Source organism: Ctenocephalides felis, unplaced genomic scaffold (assembly GCF_003426905.1).
Source record: "Ctenocephalides felis isolate EL2017-DRISC unplaced genomic scaffold, ASM342690v1 CF-g0.4_SCAFFOLD_00676, whole genome shotgun sequence".
Taxonomy (NCBI): Eukaryota; Metazoa; Arthropoda; class Insecta; order Siphonaptera; family Pulicidae; genus Ctenocephalides; species Ctenocephalides felis.
Genome location: NW_020536830.1, coordinates 465 through 19,733, shown reverse-complemented (window position 1 = coordinate 19,733; position 19,269 = coordinate 465). Strand labels below are relative to the sequence as shown.

The window sequence follows — 19,269 nt, the reverse complement described above, 5'->3', positions numbered from 1 at the left end:
ACAGGTAACCCACGTATAACACGGTAGATACGATCCAAAAATCCATCACAATTTTTTAATAAAACTTGTTATGTTTATTAATTTTGTTAAAGAATTAATGTTTATTACATGAATAATATGATTTAGTCATAATTAACAAGTAAGCGCTATCCAACGAGATCCTTTCTTTTGCAAGATATCCTCATCCTCTAAGCAGTTTTTGCATTATTTTTTGCAAAAAAATCTATAATTGCGTTTTCTGGCTTTTGGCGAAAAGATAATTATATATTTACTACATGCAAAGTTATCTTTATTAAAATTTTATACTCATTTTATTTAAAGGATCTTTGTTTAAGACTAATTGACTAACTGTTCGGATAAGCCTAGATTTTTTTCGATAGAACGTATGCGCTCGAATAATAAATATCAAATTAGTTATGTTTTAATTTTAATTTTAGATTAAATAAAGTTTGAATTTCATAGGTTTTATTATATTTTTTATTTTAATGGGGTTTTGCTCACTTCTCAAACCCTGTTAGATCGAATCCGTGTTATAGATGTACCATGTTATGCGGGGGTTCCCTGTATATATATTCTATAAAGATGGTTCTACTTCCGTACTTGATTTATATATTTAATGACAATGTTCAGTTATTTCGTACGAACTGTTCCGGATCCATCCGAACAGGAAATAACCGACAGCAGCGCCTAGCACAATTGCTAAGCATAGCCAAACGTTGTATGTCATGACTACCAACATGAGAATATATGATATCGCGACTTGGAGGAAGTGCAGCAGGGTTTGCACAAAATGGCGCCAATTTAAAATCGCAGCCCTGAAATACAAATCATTATGTTAATTATCAAACAATAAATTTGATTGCTAAATAATGTGATTATAAATCAAAATTAATCATTTATAGTTGACTGAAATCATAAATAATCTTATCGAAATTGCATTTACAAATATTGATCGAATCTTATCGGCCTGAATAAATAGATAGTAATAGTAAATACGACTAGATATATTTTGAATCCCGCTCAAACGGAAAATTACTAAAGCATATTAAATAAGAAAAGAAAGAAAAATATGAATGACTGACAATGAGAGTAATTTTTGAAAAAAAAAAAACAAATAATTGTATACAAATAATTAATAATTGAATTTATATTTTAAAGTTTAGATCATTAAATAATTTTGATGCTAGATCTCAATTCAAATTCATTATAAGCGCATATAAATGTACATTTATTATATTTTTTACTGTTACTTTTATAGTATTATATGCTAGTTGAAAAACATTTTTTTTAAATCGTTTCTTGCTGTTTTCAAAATTATAAAAGATCTGTAAACCACTTTACATTTTACTATAATAATATCAGTTTCAATAAATTGTAGGATCTATCTATCAAATATCTACAAAAATGTAAGACATTCTAGTTGTTTTGCCAGAGAAAATTTGTGTATTTAATAAATGAGAAATTAAAAACTTTATAACTTCCGCAATAATTTATCGATTTACATATTTCATTTAACATTTTTTAGATAGAGATTTAATCTAACTAAAAAATAATTGTTGAAAACAATTAAAATAGATACAAGTATATAACCAAATTAGTGTCTACCGAATGTCTTCGCACTAAAATGACAGCGCGGTCGCGCTGCATAGCTGCATAGCGTAGCGGTCAAAATGTTAATGTCTCCCATCACAACAGACATATGGATAATAGGAAAGCTTGGAGCTAGTTTTAACTTTTTTTAATTAAAATATCTTGAGATCCACTAATTGGATTTCTACAAAATAAGAATGGATAGTTGTAAGTTAAAATAATTTCACAACTGTTGTTCATTATTTCACCATTAATCATTTTCTAGAAATTACAACTAACCACGTGTTTAAGTTATAGTAATAGGTGAAAATCGAAAATATTTTTTTTTACATTTCTTCATGTTTTGAAGGTTTTTGAACATTTTGGCATATCTCAGAAAAAATGAATGTGTGTGTATGTAGGTATGGATACGGTTCAATCGATTTGAATGGTTCAAAATACATTGGATTTCTATTGATAAGGTAATGTGCTGAAGAGTTTTTGCCAAATGCAGGTCTAGTTTTTTCGGAGATACGGTGCAAAGAGTGCAGATAATAAAAATCAAATTTTTGAGAGAAGGGAGCACTTGATTTGAATGATCTAAAAAAACATTCAATTTGTAATGAAGGGGAGAATTGGTGATTAGTTTTTGGCAAAGGCAGGTCCAGTCGTTTTGGAGATATCGTGCAAAACGCGCAAAAAATGGCAGTTTTCGAGAGAACTAAGCATCCGGTATGAATGATTCAAAAATCTTTTTGCGTGTGTTGACGAAACAATTGCTTTTGGAAAAAAAATCCATTTTATTTTCTCTCAAAAACTCGTTTTCTATTTTTTGCACTCTTTGCTTTGTCAAAAACTAATCAGCATATCTCATTATCAATAGGAATCGAATGTTTTTTGAACCATTCAGATGGGTTTGTCCGTACGCCCGAAAACGTGGACGAAAAATGCGGACTTACAAAACACATACACGCATCCATTTTTTCTGAGGTATCTCTGAGGTGCAAAAGTTTTATTTTCGATTTTCGGCCCATTACTATAAGTTACGGGAATTTAAAAAAGTGTAATCTTAATCTTTGAATTTAATTTCTGCACGATTGGGCAGTGCTAAAAAAATATAAAACTCACTTGACATTAGTAGGGGGTCCATTGCACTGTGGTCCACTGCATTCACCTTTTTCGGCACGACCCACGTATAGAAGTCGTTCTCTAAGATATTTTAGTCCTTCGTACAAAATGGCAATTATAAACATTGCGACACATGCTCCAAACATTTCTCCTGCTCCATCAACGTGCCAATCCCACAACATCACCACACTCGTACCAGTCACGAACTGTAAATAAAACGACAAACAATTAACAATATATAAATAAATAAAATTCCACCGTGATTAATTGGATTGTGTATAGTTATATCGGTTTGGGAATTGAAGTACAAACTGGTATTGTTTTGTAAAATATTATCCGTATGTTTATAGAAAACTTAAATATAAGAAAATATTGGAACATTTTTCAATTATCTTATTATAAGAAAGCTGCTTTAGTCGCTACGAGTAGATTTAATAGTTTTTTTTAGTTGCATTTTTTTTGTGCTTGAAAAAGCTTCTGAAATGTATTCATCGGTATTCCTGAAGTTTTCGCCAAAAAATCTGATATGCTATGTCTGTGCTTTCTCGACGACGCAAAGTCATTCTGAGTCATTTGACACCGAAATGGCGTGAAGGATTTGTGTGTTTGCATGTGATTCAAAACTGAAACTATTGTTCAAAACGACTTCAAAAATTTTAAATCTTTACATTTTTTTGATTTTGAAAATTCAAAGACTATTTGAAAGATTTTTATATTGTAATTTTTTACTCTTTTCTTATTATGCAAATTTATATGAAATTTGTTATCATACTTTAGTGCATTTTTTCAAAGGAGGGCCTATCAAGTTGACCATTTTTGAAAATTTTAAATTATTGGTGCAACAAAGAGTTTTAATTCTTGAAAACTTTAGGCAATTTGGTCATTATTTTTGGTTGTGGTCTTATAAACGTTATTTACGAGGAGGACTAAATGAACAAAATAATAAATATTAACCACAATAACTAAAACATGGTTACATTTTTACCAAACCTCTATGCTGTACCTAAAAGCTCATTATTTTCAAACTAAGTGAGAATTGTATCAAGACTATCACCTTATAGTGCAGTAAACGGAGCGTTTTAGGTCTGAATTTTTTTACGGTGCTCCGAATTGAATGAAATTTTGGAATTAGGTTCATCTTACCCTCAAGTTCAAAAGTGAAAACAATTCGGGTTGCGCCATCACCCCCCAAGGGGATGACACCCCCTCTCAATTGTGTAATTACATTTTTTCAAAATAACGTCGGAAATCGATAGAAGAACTAATTATAAGAAAAAATGTCTTTTATAGTTTTTCAAAAAAAACTAATACTTTTCAAGTTACTGGCCACTAAAGATTCATATATTTTTGGCGTTTTTCTTCGTTTTTTTGCAAATATTTCCTAAAATATACATTTTAACGAAAATCATGTAATGAACGAAATAATGTCAGTAAAAATCTTAATAAATCGGTATTACATAAATTTTTCTAGGAAAAATATTGAGAAAGATTTGAAAGAGCAAAGTTGTTTTTTATTTCGTTCAAGATTTAATTGTTGTATTTAAAGCCATCTAGTGTCGAGGTTTTACATTTTATGCGTTTCGGTGAAATTGGGTTTTATAGTGCTCAACATAAGCTTTAAAATGAGTGCTGTTACAAGTTTTTTGCGTGTAAAATGAGTGAGCTATCGTGCAAATAAGAAGCATATACGAAGTTTTTTTCTTTTAAATCATATGGTTTAATGAGCGCCATTTCCACCAGAATGAAAGTAATTTACATACCATTTAGAATTCACTTCATTATAGACATCTTGATGGATTCTGGCAGATTCACTACTTTAGTACAAACTATGTTCAGAAAACTCACGATTTTATAAAAACTTTTTTTTCCAATTTTTAAAAAAATCGAAATTATTTTCATTATATCTCAAAAAAAATAAAAGATACGTATAAAAGCATATAGATAAAAATCAAAGGGATCTTTCTGGCTTATTTTTGTTATTTATTATTTTTCTTTCACACAAAAATTGACAGAGTTATGAATGTTTAAAGACTGCGCGGCCGCGCAAATTGGAAAAAAAAGTTTTTATAAAATCGTGAGTTTTCTGAAAATAGTTTGTACTAAAGTAGTGAATCTGCTAGAATCCATTAAGATGTCTATAATGAAGTGAATTCTAGATGGAATGTGAATTACTTTAATTCTGGTGGAAATGGCGCACATTAAACTATGTGATTTAAAAGAAAAAAACCTCGTATATGCTTCTTATTTGCACGATAGCTCACTCATTTTACACGCAAAAAACTTGTAACAGCACTCATTTTAAAGCTTATGTTGAGCACAATAAAACTCAATTTCACCGAAATGCATAAAATATAAAACCTCGACACTAGATGGCTTTAAATACAATAATTAAATCTTGAACGAAATAAAAAACGACTTTGCTCTTTCAAATCTTGCTTAATATTTTTCCTAGAACACTTTATGTAATACCGATTTATTAAGATTTTTATTGAAATTATTTTGTTCATAACATGATTTTCGTTAAAATGTATATTTTAGGAGATATTTGCAAAAAAACGAAGAAAAACACCAAAAATATATTAATATTTAGTGGCCAGTAACTTGAAAAGTATTAGTTTTTTTGAAAAACTATAAAAGACATTTTTTTCTTATAACTAGTTCTTCTATCGATTTCCGACGTTATTTTAAAAAAATGTAATTACACAATTGAGAGGGGGTGTCATCCCCCTGGGGGGTGATGGCGCAACCCGAATTGTTTTCACTTTTGAACTTGGTGGTAAGATGAACCTAATTCCAAAATTTCATTCAATTCGGAGCACAGTAAAAAAATTCAGAGGTTATACCCTTTTTTCCTCTCCGTTTACTGCACTATTATTTCAGCTTCACGTTGAGTTCTAGGTCTCCCCGTATATATGACATTTTTTATTAGTTAGTGTCATTTTTTTAATGTCTATAAAAATCTAGAGGCCATAATTAATTTTAAAACAGACGCCGTTGTCAAATTTATTTGGATGAAAACCAATGTTATCTTTCAAATCTTGACGAAATTGATATGAAAATAGAAAATTTGATTGCAAATCCGCAAATTGATCAAATATTTACGTTTCCATGCAACAAATCTTTAATAGAATACTTGTTATGGATACAAGATATTACATAGTAATCATTAATAAAATAAAAAATTTAAATTATTGATTATATTAATTAAATATTCCAATCTATTTAATATCAAAATTAAAAATCGAAGTTAAGAATTTGGTTTTTAGAGTTTGGATTTTCAAGACTCATATATTAAATTAAATAAATTAAATTAACTATTAGGTTGAACAAATAAAAAAAAAGAAAAACGAATCAAACTATGTTGAGAAAGTTTAGAAATTATATTAGTATTCTGTAATTTAGTTTTAAATTATTAAATTTAATATAATAAATAATTAAGAAATTGTTTGAAATTTTTTAGGATTTTTACTAATATTATTTATTAATGAAATTTTTAACAATATTTATTAAAATTGGCAAGGACTAGCAATTTCCTAACCAGTTCCATTCTTATGTCGCTTTTTTGCGTATAATGCTTTATGTGGTTACATATTTATCTTAATAAATTATAATCAACCGTGATACATTTTATGGTTACATATTTGATATACATTTCCTGTTTTGCGTAAAAATGTTAAATTAATTGTTATTATAAAAATATTTTCAACTTCATTTAATACATTTCGAACAGTAAATCGACTTACTTACTTACTTATTTTTGTTCATATCACTAAGTAAGCTAACGAAGATAAGAATTTTTTTTTCACTTTTGTTATTTTATATAAAAGCATATGCATAATTAATATATATGATGAAGATATAGAGGATATAGAAGAATATATAGAAGTACGATTTTTTTATATTTTTGTCAATTAAACCTTTCCAATCGGGAGTTCCGAAATTAATATGTATTTTATGGCCTATGGCATCCGAGTGGAAAGGATAATATTTATAATTGAAGAATAAACAATTTAAAAAGTTACTATACCAAATATAATAAATAAAAAAGTATCTCATTTCTAGTTATCTTAAAACTTGCAAGGTTCTTTACACACTTATAAACACATATTTAAACATTTTGTTGCAAAAGTTAGTTTATTATAATATTACCAAGAAATGATTACAAAATATTACAATATATGAAATTATAGAGAACTTAACCTTTAAAGACGCATTATTCCTATTATTTTAAATCATCAAACTAATCCAAACGTTTAGTATATATAAATCTATATATTTTAATTCACTGATATATGTTAATATTTATATTTCAAAACAATTTCATAACTTGTAAAACTAATTTTGTTTCTTTGGACTATTTTATATTTTCCACAGAATTGTTTCAAAAGTTACGAATAAACACATAAATTATTTGTAGGATATTTAATAAAAAAATCTACAATGAATTCAATATCACAAAAATATTTTTTTTATCGAATACATTTCTTTTTAAAAAAGAATATTTATAATATTAATTACTGACGGCCCTATTTTGATCTATGAAATTCTCAAAGAGTGTTTTATCAAAATTTTCTTATAAAAACGTATTTCTTATAAAATTTCTACTTATATATCTACTTAGCATATTGCAAATTCATATTAATTTAATTAAATTTGCGATTTATTTATATTGACATTGAAGCTCTGAAAATTTATTATTCATATAATAATTTTATCATTTGTTTTTGCTATATACGCGAACTAATATTTAGTATATGTTAGGGAATGCAATACCGATCAAAAATTTAATTACCGGTATTTCGATATTTTCGACTTTTAAAACCGGTAAACCGGTAAATTACCGGTAATAAGATTATTTTTAAAAAATGTAAACAAAATTGAAAGTTACTTATACAAATATAAAAAACAGACCTAATAAAGATAAAAAATAATAATAATAAAAACCAAAGAATAAAAGAACAATTGAACAACAAAACATTTATTTTTAATAATAATGTAACAAAATAATATAAAAATTAATAAAATATAATTACATGAATAAAAATAGTTTATTATAATTACTTATGCGAAATAAATAAGATTTTAAAAAACAAATATGATCTAACGTACCGTCGTCTAATCTCGATCTTATTTTGGTATTTATATGTTGAGCAGCTGAAAAAGCTCTTTCCGACTCCACGCTTGTTGGCGGTATTGTTAATAAATGTTCATATGCAAGTTTTAGATGTACCCCCCTAACACATTTTGCTACTTGTCCTTGTTTGGCAACTAAATAATAATGCCACACAGAATTCACCTCGTTTCCTTTCTTATGTTCTTGAAATATATTGGTTTCTGAATTCATACTTTTGATTAAAAAACAATTGTTTTAAAATTAATAATTTTCCACAAGCACGAAGTAAACAAACTTTCCTAAAATTACTTAAAACTTCACTTATTGGAAAAACACTCCGCACTGAATTAAAAAAATATATTCTCAAATAATTAATTTAGTCAATTTATAATTTCGCACAAGCACAAATTTATCAAACTTCACTACAAAATTGTATCTATGCGTTGAAAAATAACTTTGCACTGAACTACTAATTTCTATTCTAAAACAATTATTTCACTAAATTAATATAACTAAACAACTTTCGATCTCAATTTGTATCTACGTACTGACAAAACACTTTGCAATGAACAAATGGCTGTGGAGTTGTATTAGACGATATTTCAATTGGCACTCTAGTAACTTCCACAAAGAAAAATAATTCCCCGAATTAATGCCTAAAGAAAATAGTAGTTCTCCGAATAAATTTAAATAAGTAAATACACTAAAAAAATAATGTTTCTCCGAGTTACTATATAACTAGTGCTAGAAGAGTCGAGACAAATTATCGATATCGAGTGCTGAAAAAATAATCGTTGCTAAAATAACAGTAACAAAAGTATTAATACTACTCAATATTGACTATTGAGTACTTTTTATCAAAATCAATGATCCTATACTATTCTCAAAATGCGACACTTTGTACGTGAAATATATTTAATTTTTTTTTAAATTTTCAGGATTAAATTACAATCTGTTTTTTAAAAAAAATACTTTCGATAATTATGATTAGCATGTATTAAGTTAGTATGTATTACCCACTAGTAAGCCCATGTCACTTTAAAAATCCGTTACATTTTTATATAAGATAATAACATCATTATTGATTAGTCCGTTCTATTTATTGAAATACGATATGAAGCCCTTTGAAAAGTAATAAATATTCAGTTTAATGACGAGTCGAGATAATATTTTGACACATGTTTATATAACACAACAGCGTGAAGTGATATTTCTTGTCAGCGATCATGGGATTTAAAACATGTACATATGTAACATGTATCCACAAGCGCCATGTAAAAATATCGAAAATACCGGTATTTTTAAGTTATTTACCGGTAAAATTACCGTCGAAAAATTAAGCGGTTTACCGGTAATTCGGTATACCGGTAAACCGGTATTGCATTCCCTAGTATATGTTATTACACCTCGCAGACTAATTAGATTATTTATTTATATAAACGTCTATAACTATGTAGAGTAAATTTGTAATGTAGTACATATTGATAATTTCATAACTTAAGCTACTGGTAAGAAAATTGAATATTAACATGTAATATATATATTATGCCTTGATAAGCATTTTAAATATTGATAAGCATTTTCAATATATTGACTCATACTATCCAGATTTTAAGATCTGGATCTGGGAAAGTACGAGTCAATATATTAAAAACGCTTATCAATATTGAAATATTTCTACCGATGTAATTGATTTTGATCAAACAAATAAGTTAAAGAAATTGCAAGTAGTGAATTACTATAATATCACGAAAATTAAGCAAATCAGATTTTTTTTGGCAAAAACATAAACTTAATATGGTATCAATATATTATTAAGAAGTATAAGAATATATACATATCGTTATCTCAATAGAAAGTCCTTCGTGCCGCCCACGCCGTGATTATTATATTGTCTAGGGTGCCTCCTATCCCTCACCTCGAAAGAATGAAATTACTTTTTATATGACTTAGGGTCTATAATACAAATAACAAAACCAGAGCAATTAAGTTGATAATGTCTGAAAACATTTTTGTGGTCATCAATTTCCACAAGAAACAATTGTTTTTACCAGAAAATCTGATATGCTAATTTCATGTTTTTTTGACATTTCAAGTCATTCTGAATTGAATGAGACCACTTATCAAAACTTGATAAGAACTAGGGTTGATTTGTTTTGCGCGACGATCGGCTGAGCTATTTCTTTATAATTTATCAGGAAAGTGTAGAATTTTTCGCTTACGTTTTTGCCTATAATCCTGAATCGATTTTAAAAATTCAAATATTGTTTTTGGTAAAGATCTGCCTGGCCGTTTCTTCGTAATTATAAGTTGAAAACGATGTACGCTCTGTGTTTCGTAAGTAGCTACTAATTACAGTTGACGTCCACTCTTAAATAAAATACATGTTTAGAATATGAAATAGTTGAAATGTAATGTATTAAACAAATTAATTTAATTTATACAATTACAGTAGTGTTAAGTAAGTTTAAAAGACAACAATTGGAAGTCGTATTTTTTTGTGAAAGCGAAAAAGTTATTTTTGAATTAATTCTAAACAGTTGAAAGATAATTGTTATTGATTAAGTCAATTATGTTTACGTATAAGAATGTTCCGCAACTTTCCTTTTAAACTAGCCAATAAAATTTTAGAAAATCCTAAGAAAGCTTTTTCCATTTCAGTTCAATATAGAGATTCCAGCCCTATTTTAACCTTACAAATTAATTAACTTCCCGTAGGTAATTTATAGTAATCGCAAAAAAATCGAAAATGAAAATTTTCATATCTTACGTTTTAAAGGTTTCTGAACATTTTGGCATACCATAGAAAAAAATGGATGTGTGTGTGCGCGTGTGTGGGGCTGATACAAATTTTCGTTGACGATTTCGGGAAGACGGATCAACCGATTTGAATAATTTAAAAAAAATCGATTTGTATTGATAAGGAGACGTGCTGATTAGTTTTTGGAAAATGCAGGTCTAGCCGTCCGAAGATAAGGAGCAAAAAGTGCCAAGGACGGTTTAATAAAGTTTTTAAGTGAACGGAACGTCCGATTTTAATAATTCAAAAAAAATTTTACTTGTATTGACAAGATGAAGAACTGATTAATTTTTAGGAAGGCAGGTCTAGAGATTTCGAGGATCTAGTAAAAAAAATATAATGCAATTTGGCGGTCAAAAATGATCATTAGACATATGCACATAAAATGATCAGATATTTATAGAGATTTTAATAATAAGTATAAATTTTGTTTACATTTCTATGGGTTCCGTAACATCGTTTGTCCTTTAGACGCCGACGCAGTGCTTACGCGCTTCAATATTAAATAAAAAAAAATAAAAAATTCAAAAGTTTTTTTTCCAAAAAAGTCAAATTTCCAAAAATTTAAAATCAAAAAAAAATTTTTTCAAAAGATTTTTCTTTTTTTTTTTAAAAAAAATTTTACAAAAAGTTCCAGCAATTTTTCAAAAGATTAAAAAAGATTACTATTTAAAAAAAAAAAAAAATTTTACAGGAATTACAATTTTAAAAATTTTAAAATATTTTATATTATATAAATAATTGTTAGGATTTCTACCGTCATCTCCATGGAATGTCCTTCGTGTCCTCCATCACTTCCATGACCTTCATGGCCATCATGACCACCATCCCCGTGACCTTCGTGGCCTGACATCTTGCGTTCAAAAGACTCACTATTTCCAAAGTTAATTTACCAAGACGTTCGCTTGATGGCTCAACTGAGCAATCGCTTTTGTTGAAAAACTATTGTTATTATTTTAAATTAAATACTACGATGTTAGATTGAAAATGTACTACTGTTCACTGAAGTAATTTGTGGCTCTCTATATTATGTGCAATAAATTTAATTCAAAAACATATATTTTAACTATTTTTTATAGTTTGTTTTTATTTACGTGAGTTGCACAACTTGATATTTAATAAGTTTAATATTTTAAGGTGTTTGCACAAAAAACACGTGTCAATATTAATATGTGGTTTAGTTATAAATGTTTATTTATTATTATTTTATAATATTTTGACTCCTATTTCATTGTTATTGACACAAATGTTGCTTCACGCGGTCAGGTATTCACTTTATCAATTATGTTGCGGCAATGTGGTTTTTAGATTATCTATCAAAATTATTTATATACTTGAACATCCGTCTGATAAAATTTAAGGGAAAAATAGACAATATCTGTTTTTTCTTTTCTCCGAGCAAAAAATATAGAGATAACTATATTGATTTCGATAGAAGCATTTGTGTAGCATTGTGTCATTAAACGATAGTAAATATTTGCAATTCCAATACTGCATTTCAGTAATATTCGAATTTTTGAATAATTAGGAACAAAGTTTAATAAATATTCAGACAATGTAGGTATGGCTGTTTTAAAATGTGATAATACATTCTTTAAATTTTTTATTTTTCATTATTTTTTCAACAACGATCATATTATGAAACATTTAATATTATTAATTACAAGTTATTAAAAATTTTGTAACTAGAAACCATAACATTTTTAACCGCAAAAATTTCCGGTAGAAATGTTTGTTCATGTCAATGTTACATCCATGATATGGATACAAAATATTAGTTTATATAAACTTTATATAATTTGAGGAGTCTTTCCAGTTTATTAGTAAGAGCTTTGGCCTTGAAGAGTCCTAAGATCACTATCCACCTCCTAGAACAACCTGATATCAAGTACTAATAAATGGTATTGGTTTTTACTTGAAAATATAGATTTTAAATATAATTAAAAGTAAAAATAACCTTTCTCCGGCATTCTTGCATAAAATAAATATGTATACATACAGATGCTGAGCATCAGAATTAAAGAAATTTTATTAACAAACATAGATAGGCCGACCGTTGGGTTGCCATCTAAAACGCCAAGTATTTAAGAGTAGTATAATCAAGACAGTTCATAAGACTGTATTCTGCAGCTCGTTCTCTAGAGATTTGCAGATATAAACAAAATTTATAAAAATGTGTGCAATTAATAATTGATAATTGATAAATTATAAATCCTATATAAAACCTTTAAAAGAGAAGTTTAAAATAAATATATATGCTTGCAAATGCTAGACATCAGATTTAAACAAATTTTAATAACAAACATAGATAGGCCCACCGTTGGGTTGCTATCTAAAACACCAATTAGTTAAGAGTGGTATTATCACAACAGCTCATAACACTCTTTTCTGCAGCTCGTTCTCTATAGATTTGCAGACATAAACAAAATTTATAAATAATGGGTGTAATTTATATTTGATGATTGATAAATTATAAAACCCCACGCAAAACCTTTATAAGAAAAGTTTCAGCTTATTCCAAGAACCTAAAACATGATCAAATTTATTACCATTTTCTTCCAGGTGCGTGCAACTATGTCTTGAAATACTTAAATTTTTCAGCAAAATATGGTATCTAGATAATTAAATTGTTACCTTATATATATAATTTTTTTCTGTAATGATGTATGTGAATATACTTTTTCTCAAACGATTATTCGGATTTTGATAAATCTTTCGGAAGTTTGTTAAGGGATTTTTTTAGGATTGTATGTGATTATAAAAATTTAGTAATATTGTAGAAATGTTTGAATTTGAAATTATTTGAGACATTGTTTGGCATTGAAAACAAATGAATAGTCATCAGCCAAAAATTTTAATTTACTTATGAGCCATATTAGAATATGTATAATAAATTCACGATTATGAATAAGAAAAATAAAATTAAATAATTAAAAATAATTAAAATAATATAAAAATACATATATACAGTATATGTATGACATATTGAATGATACACATATGAAGAGGATTTGACAAATTAATTCACTTAGAATGTGAAATTAAGTAATAATCAGGGACGGTCCTACCCCTAGACAATATTAGAATACCCCGTGTTCATCCTTGAAAGCGATACATGCAAAAAATGCGAGCGCACGCCTTAGGGGGCGCCAACACAAGATTCGGATATGAATTTTTTAATATAGTTTTTTTTTAATATCATTGAAGAAATATATAATTTCTTTGCATCATTTACTAATCTTTGCAAAATATTTTCAAAATACGTTAAAAATTTCACTTTAAAACAGCGAATGGAAAGTAAATATGAATACATACAATTCGGCCCTTACGATATCAATTAGGAGAAGTTAAAGATGCAATTTTGGATATCTTAAATAAAATTAAATTAAAATAATCCAACATGTAGTACCAGTGTTATGTTATGGTTATGTTCAATAATGATAGGCTAGAATTTTTTTGCTCTCTATGATTTGCTCAATAGAATAAAAGACAAAATGTCCATAATTCAAGAAATATAATATAATATAAATTCTTTACATCTTTTGCTAATCTTTACACAATATTTTAAAAGTACGTTAAAAATTTTACTTTTAAACAACAAATGGAAAAGTAAAGATGAATACATATGATTCAGCCCTTACGATATCAATTAGGAGAAATTAAAGATGCAATTTTGGATATTTTAAATAAAGAAAATTAAATTAAAATAATTCTAAAGAACTACTGTTATGTTTAATAATGAAAGGCTAGAATTTTTTTGCTCTCTATGATTTGCTCAATAAAATAAATCGTATAAAATGACCAAAATAAATAAGTAAAATTTTTGAAAAACCAAGTATTAATTAATGATAATAATAAACTGTTAAAACAGGTAAAATAATAGGAGGGGGGCGCTAGAAAAAAATTCTCCTGAGGACCCCAGGAACGTCCCTGATCATAATGTATATTAAATCATTACTAAGAAAATGTAATTTAAATATTATAATTATTAAAAACCAGTTAAAATATATAATACGACATTATAAAGAATATAGGCAACTTTATTCGAGCAATTATTTTGGGTGGAAAAATCCAAAATAATATTGTGCTTTTACCGCGGATACATTGTAGATGTGGGTACAGGACGTCTGTCGGGTCATCTAGTATATATATATAGAAACATTGTCAGAAGAATTGTTATCATTAAGTATCCGCTAAGCAATTGTTTACTTATCTTCATTCAATTGCAACCTGATAAATGATTTATTTCTATTGTGCTGGTGGGACAATTCAAAGATGTTTTCGAAACGTGTGCAAATATTTATTGGAACCGTGTGCAAAATTTGTACACTGTAAAATATTCTCTTTTTCTTATAGGGTAAATTATTGACATTACCGAAAAATAATTTTCGGTTTTATTTTTACTTTAGAAAATTCTCTGAAATTTTGGTACGTCTTAGTACACGGCTATAATTAGTTATTAATTAGATCCATACATGATGCCTGTTTTTCAGAGAAAGGATGAACCGATTTGGATAATTCTAATATGATTTTAATTATACTATATTTGGATTTAATGGCATTCTTATAAGATTCACATTAAAAATTTCCTTTTATTTTACTTCTAAATTTCATTTAAATTAAATTTGCGAACGAAAACCATAAGTTTTATTCTATTTTAATTAGATTATGCTTCCCTGTCTAACAGGTCTAAGGTGACATTCCTTCCAGGGCAATTAAGGAGTATTTAATGAGACCACATCGCAGAGCTCAGCAGATTCTTTTGAGAATCTATAGTCAAGCTAATAAATAGCATTCTTTCATGTCGAATACGATCGGTAGATCTGCAAAACACATTGCAAACTATTTTAATAATTGATTGATTGAATCATGATTCGAATTTATAATATCTAATGTTCAAAGATATATATATAACCATGTATACTTAAACACCAAGCTGAATTCCAATTTTCTTTCCGTTTGTAGATGACTACCTATGTTTTCATTTTAATAAAAGTTTCATTTAATATTTTTTTATTCAAAAGTTATAAATTTTGTGAACTTCGTAACTTGTATTTTCTCTTAGGGCTAGGTTATGTGTTCTGCTGAACTATAATTATAAGAAATACTGTTCTAATATTTAGTCAGATAAAATATCAGTTTTAATTGCAACCTGATATCGAACAGTACGATATCTATTCCCATTTGATATATTCCAAGTGAAAAAATAGATAAATATCAATTGATTTCCTATTCTCATCAAATACTCAAGGTGCCCTAATAGATTTAATTAATACCATCAGTCAGAACCTTGAGGAAATGATGCATACAGCCGCAATTTTGATTGATTTACAAAAGATTTTGACACAGTGGATCATGGCATATTATTTAAAAACCTAATTGATTTAGGTGTAGAGGATTTGTCTTACAGCATTAAGATTTCCTCATGCAAAGGGTGGTAAGGACGAAGGTGGGAAATCTCAAGTGGAAGATGTAGCATAAACTGTAGAGTCCTACAAGGTTCTGTATTAGGACCTTTATTATATCTATTATACACCGATAATCTTAAAGGCGGAAAACTAAAGGGAAGATACATATTATATGCAGACGATATTGCCATAGTATAGGCAGACAAGGATAAAAAAAGACTCGAAGATACTATAAACACGGATATGAAAATGTACTTCGAGTAGCACTGAAAACAGTACTGAAAATAAACTAACAATTAACATCGATAAAACAAAATACAGATATTTTAAACAAATACAAAATACCGGGAACACTAAACTAAATATTAAAGACAATAATACAGAAATAGAAAAAGTGGAAAGCATAAAATACTTAGGACTGATAATAAATGAAAAACTGATATGGACAGAACATATAAACAAAATAGTAAGAAAGATTGGAGCACTAACAGGGGCTTTGAAAAGGATCTACTCTTTCGGTAACATAAATGAGATATTAATTTTTAAAACGCAAATAATATCTATAATTTTATATGAACTAACACCATGGAGCCAAACAACTAATGCTAACCTAAATGACATACAGAGAATAATGAATAAATAAAGATATAAAAATAGCATATAATTTTCCACATTTACTACCCACCAAATACTTACAGACAGAAACAAATAATCATTCACTAAATAACATAATTAAAATAGAGAAATGCAAATATTACACAAAATGAAATATAACAGAATTAAAAAAAGTATAACAATAAAGATAAATCAATATATACATGAACACTACACTAGACAACACAAAAATTGTCACATTGAACATAATAGAAGAAGAAATTGAGAGGAAATGTCATATGGAGCGCAAGTAAAATATATAATGATTTTCCAGACATTGCTTAAAAAATATGAGATTAATTATGATTTTTATATATATACTAGCTGACCCGGCAAACGTTGTTTTGCTAAATAGGGTATATTCTAAACCATTTCTAGAGAATCAAAAATATTAATACTTTAAGTGCATTAGGATGTGTTGTTTGAATGCTGTATACAATTAGGTATTTATAAAAACAATAAACCCCATTAGTTTGTCTATATTTTGTCAATACAATCAAACTGCAAGTTTTATACACTTTCTATAGAAAACATCGTATAATCCAATCCGAGTCCTTTTGGTCTTTCAGCTTATTAATTACGTTTCAAGTTTTTCAGATTCTTTTTGGATTCTGGATTTTGTGTATAATTGTAAATAATACTACTGAGCTTATACAAAATTTTCAAGATTTTGCGAGGAGAGTTAAAAAATGAATTAAGTATTTCTTCTTTGACCTGCTTTTTGAAAAGTTTCAAGTTACATTCGATGAATTAAAGTAAATTTAATAAAAAGTATATATGTAGTGCAGGGCGAAACACAAAGGTCCATTTGACTTTGAGCAAATATAAACTATATTGTGAAAACCATAACAATTATATCACAACAAATAACACATATCAAACGAACAATTATCTGAGTACGTTAAGTAAACTGACTTCTACTTCATCATTGTAGAAATGTGCTTGTTTAATGTCTTCCAAAAATTTGTTATCTAGACCTTTTTATCCTATATGCGGGGTAACTTGTAACGGGCAGATGGCAAAAGGTTTAAAGCCTTATTATAATTTTAAAGGTATTTTACAAAATAATTACATTTTTAACTAATGCTAAAACTACCAACGGAAGAAAATACTTTTATTATGGATTTTCAAAGATTACCGTTTTCTCCCCCATTTCAAAGATTATCGTTTTCAAATCAAGTTTGTAGCTGGCTATACATATTTTTTCCTCTACTTTCAAATATTGTTGTCAAACAATGCTTAACTTTACTGATTTTTGGCACATCAGTGGTGGACCTTTTTAATCCCGGACCTTCATATATTACTATCTATTCTGCGATAAATTCTGGGAAATTATAACTGGAAAAATGTTATTCGACAAAATGTCTATTTGATCGATACCAAATTTAGGTTCTGAATTCAAATAAGATAAATAAAAATAATATAACCTAAGAAAATGTTTATAAATACCAATGAGTATATAATTATACAAATGAGATCTTTCAGAGCACCGTGTTTGAGAAAAATATGCCAAAAAGTGCATTTTTATATTAAAATATCAAAAAAGTTTTTATTTTGAGTCTCTAGTAACACTTGCGGCCCGTTTACAAACGTTTTTGTATATAAATAAAACTACAAACAAAACTACTTACTACAAATTTATCATAAATAAATAATATTCGCGTAAAACATCCTATTAAACGTAATTGAACATCATCTGTCAGAAGCGTTTGACATTTCACGAAATTGCCACCGTCCATTGTTTTATTTAAATTACGCTTCTACAAAAATTTTCAAATTAAAAATGTAAAGTTTCTACGCGGATTTAAAATAATTTCTCACCTTTTGGACTTTCTCTGGATTGGCACGAATTTTTCAAGACTAAGACTGGCCCATTCGGTTTAGCCGTTTTCGAGTTTTACTCGGACATTTGAAAGAGAGCTCCATTTTTAAATATAAGATATATAATATATATATATATATATATATATATATATATTATGAATTTTTCGAATATATTTTTAATTTTAATTCTTTTATTCAAATCTATTAAATTTAGTTAATAGTTGAGTTACCATATAAGCACTGCGTTGAAGAAGAATTTTGAGCTCACGTTCAAGGGACAAAATTACTGTAGAAACTTATTATATGTTATATAAATTATGAAGATCGATTCATTTTGCAGCGCAATTTTGTGGGAAAATTTGGAGCTAATTGTGACAGGGGCAAGATGTAACAGGCTTTCCAACAGGATCTGGAACGATATTAAATTTTCTAATTATGTAATCGTCCTGCATGCATAGCTACTATACTGCAGGTGTGTTGGCATGCAGTGTCGGTAAGCAGAAGTGTGCAGGTCCGTCAATTTTTATAGGTATCATAAAATGTCGGTTTGCGTTATTATAATCAAAAATTTTATATGTCTCATTAATTCCCGTAGGATAAGTTATAGTAATGGGCCGAAAATCGAATTGAAATTTTTAGCACATCTTCACGTTTTATGGGTTTCTGAACATTTTGGCATACCTCAGAAAAAATGGATGCGTGTATGTTTTGTGTCCGCATTTTTTCGTTCACGTTTTCGGGCGCACGGATCAACCGATTTGAATGGTTCAAAA

General features: G+C 27.8%; 1 protein-coding gene across 1 annotated transcript; it reads right to left on the bottom strand.

Annotated features, from left to right (window-relative positions):
* Nucleotides 1-332: 332 nt before the first annotated feature.
* On the bottom strand, nt 333-11,534 carry LOC113367247 (high affinity copper uptake protein 1-like). Its single transcript, XM_026608875.1, has 3 exons — nt 11,368-11,534; nt 2,698-2,903; nt 333-815 (listed from the first exon to the last, which is right to left on the bottom strand). Exons 1-3 carry the CDS (start codon nt 11,461-11,463, stop codon nt 614-616), a joined length of 504 nt encoding a protein of 167 aa, XP_026464660.1. The 5' UTR covers nt 11,464-11,534; the 3' UTR covers nt 333-613.
* Nucleotides 11,535-19,269: the final 7,735 nt, after the last annotated feature.

Excerpts from the sequence above, each read along its gene's own strand:
- LOC113367247 (XM_026608875.1), bottom strand. The coding sequence starts at position 11,463 with ATGTCAGGCCACGAAGGTCACGGGGATGGTGGTCATGATGGCCATGAA. Across the intron at positions 2,904-11,367 it reads GACATTCCATGGAGATGACG|TTCGTGACTGGTACGAGTGT; the intron begins GTAGAAATCCTA and ends TTTTATTTACAG. Across the intron at positions 816-2,697 it reads GGACCCCCTACTAATGTCAA|GGCTGCGATTTTAAATTGGC; the intron begins GTGAGTTTTATA and ends TTTGTATTTCAG.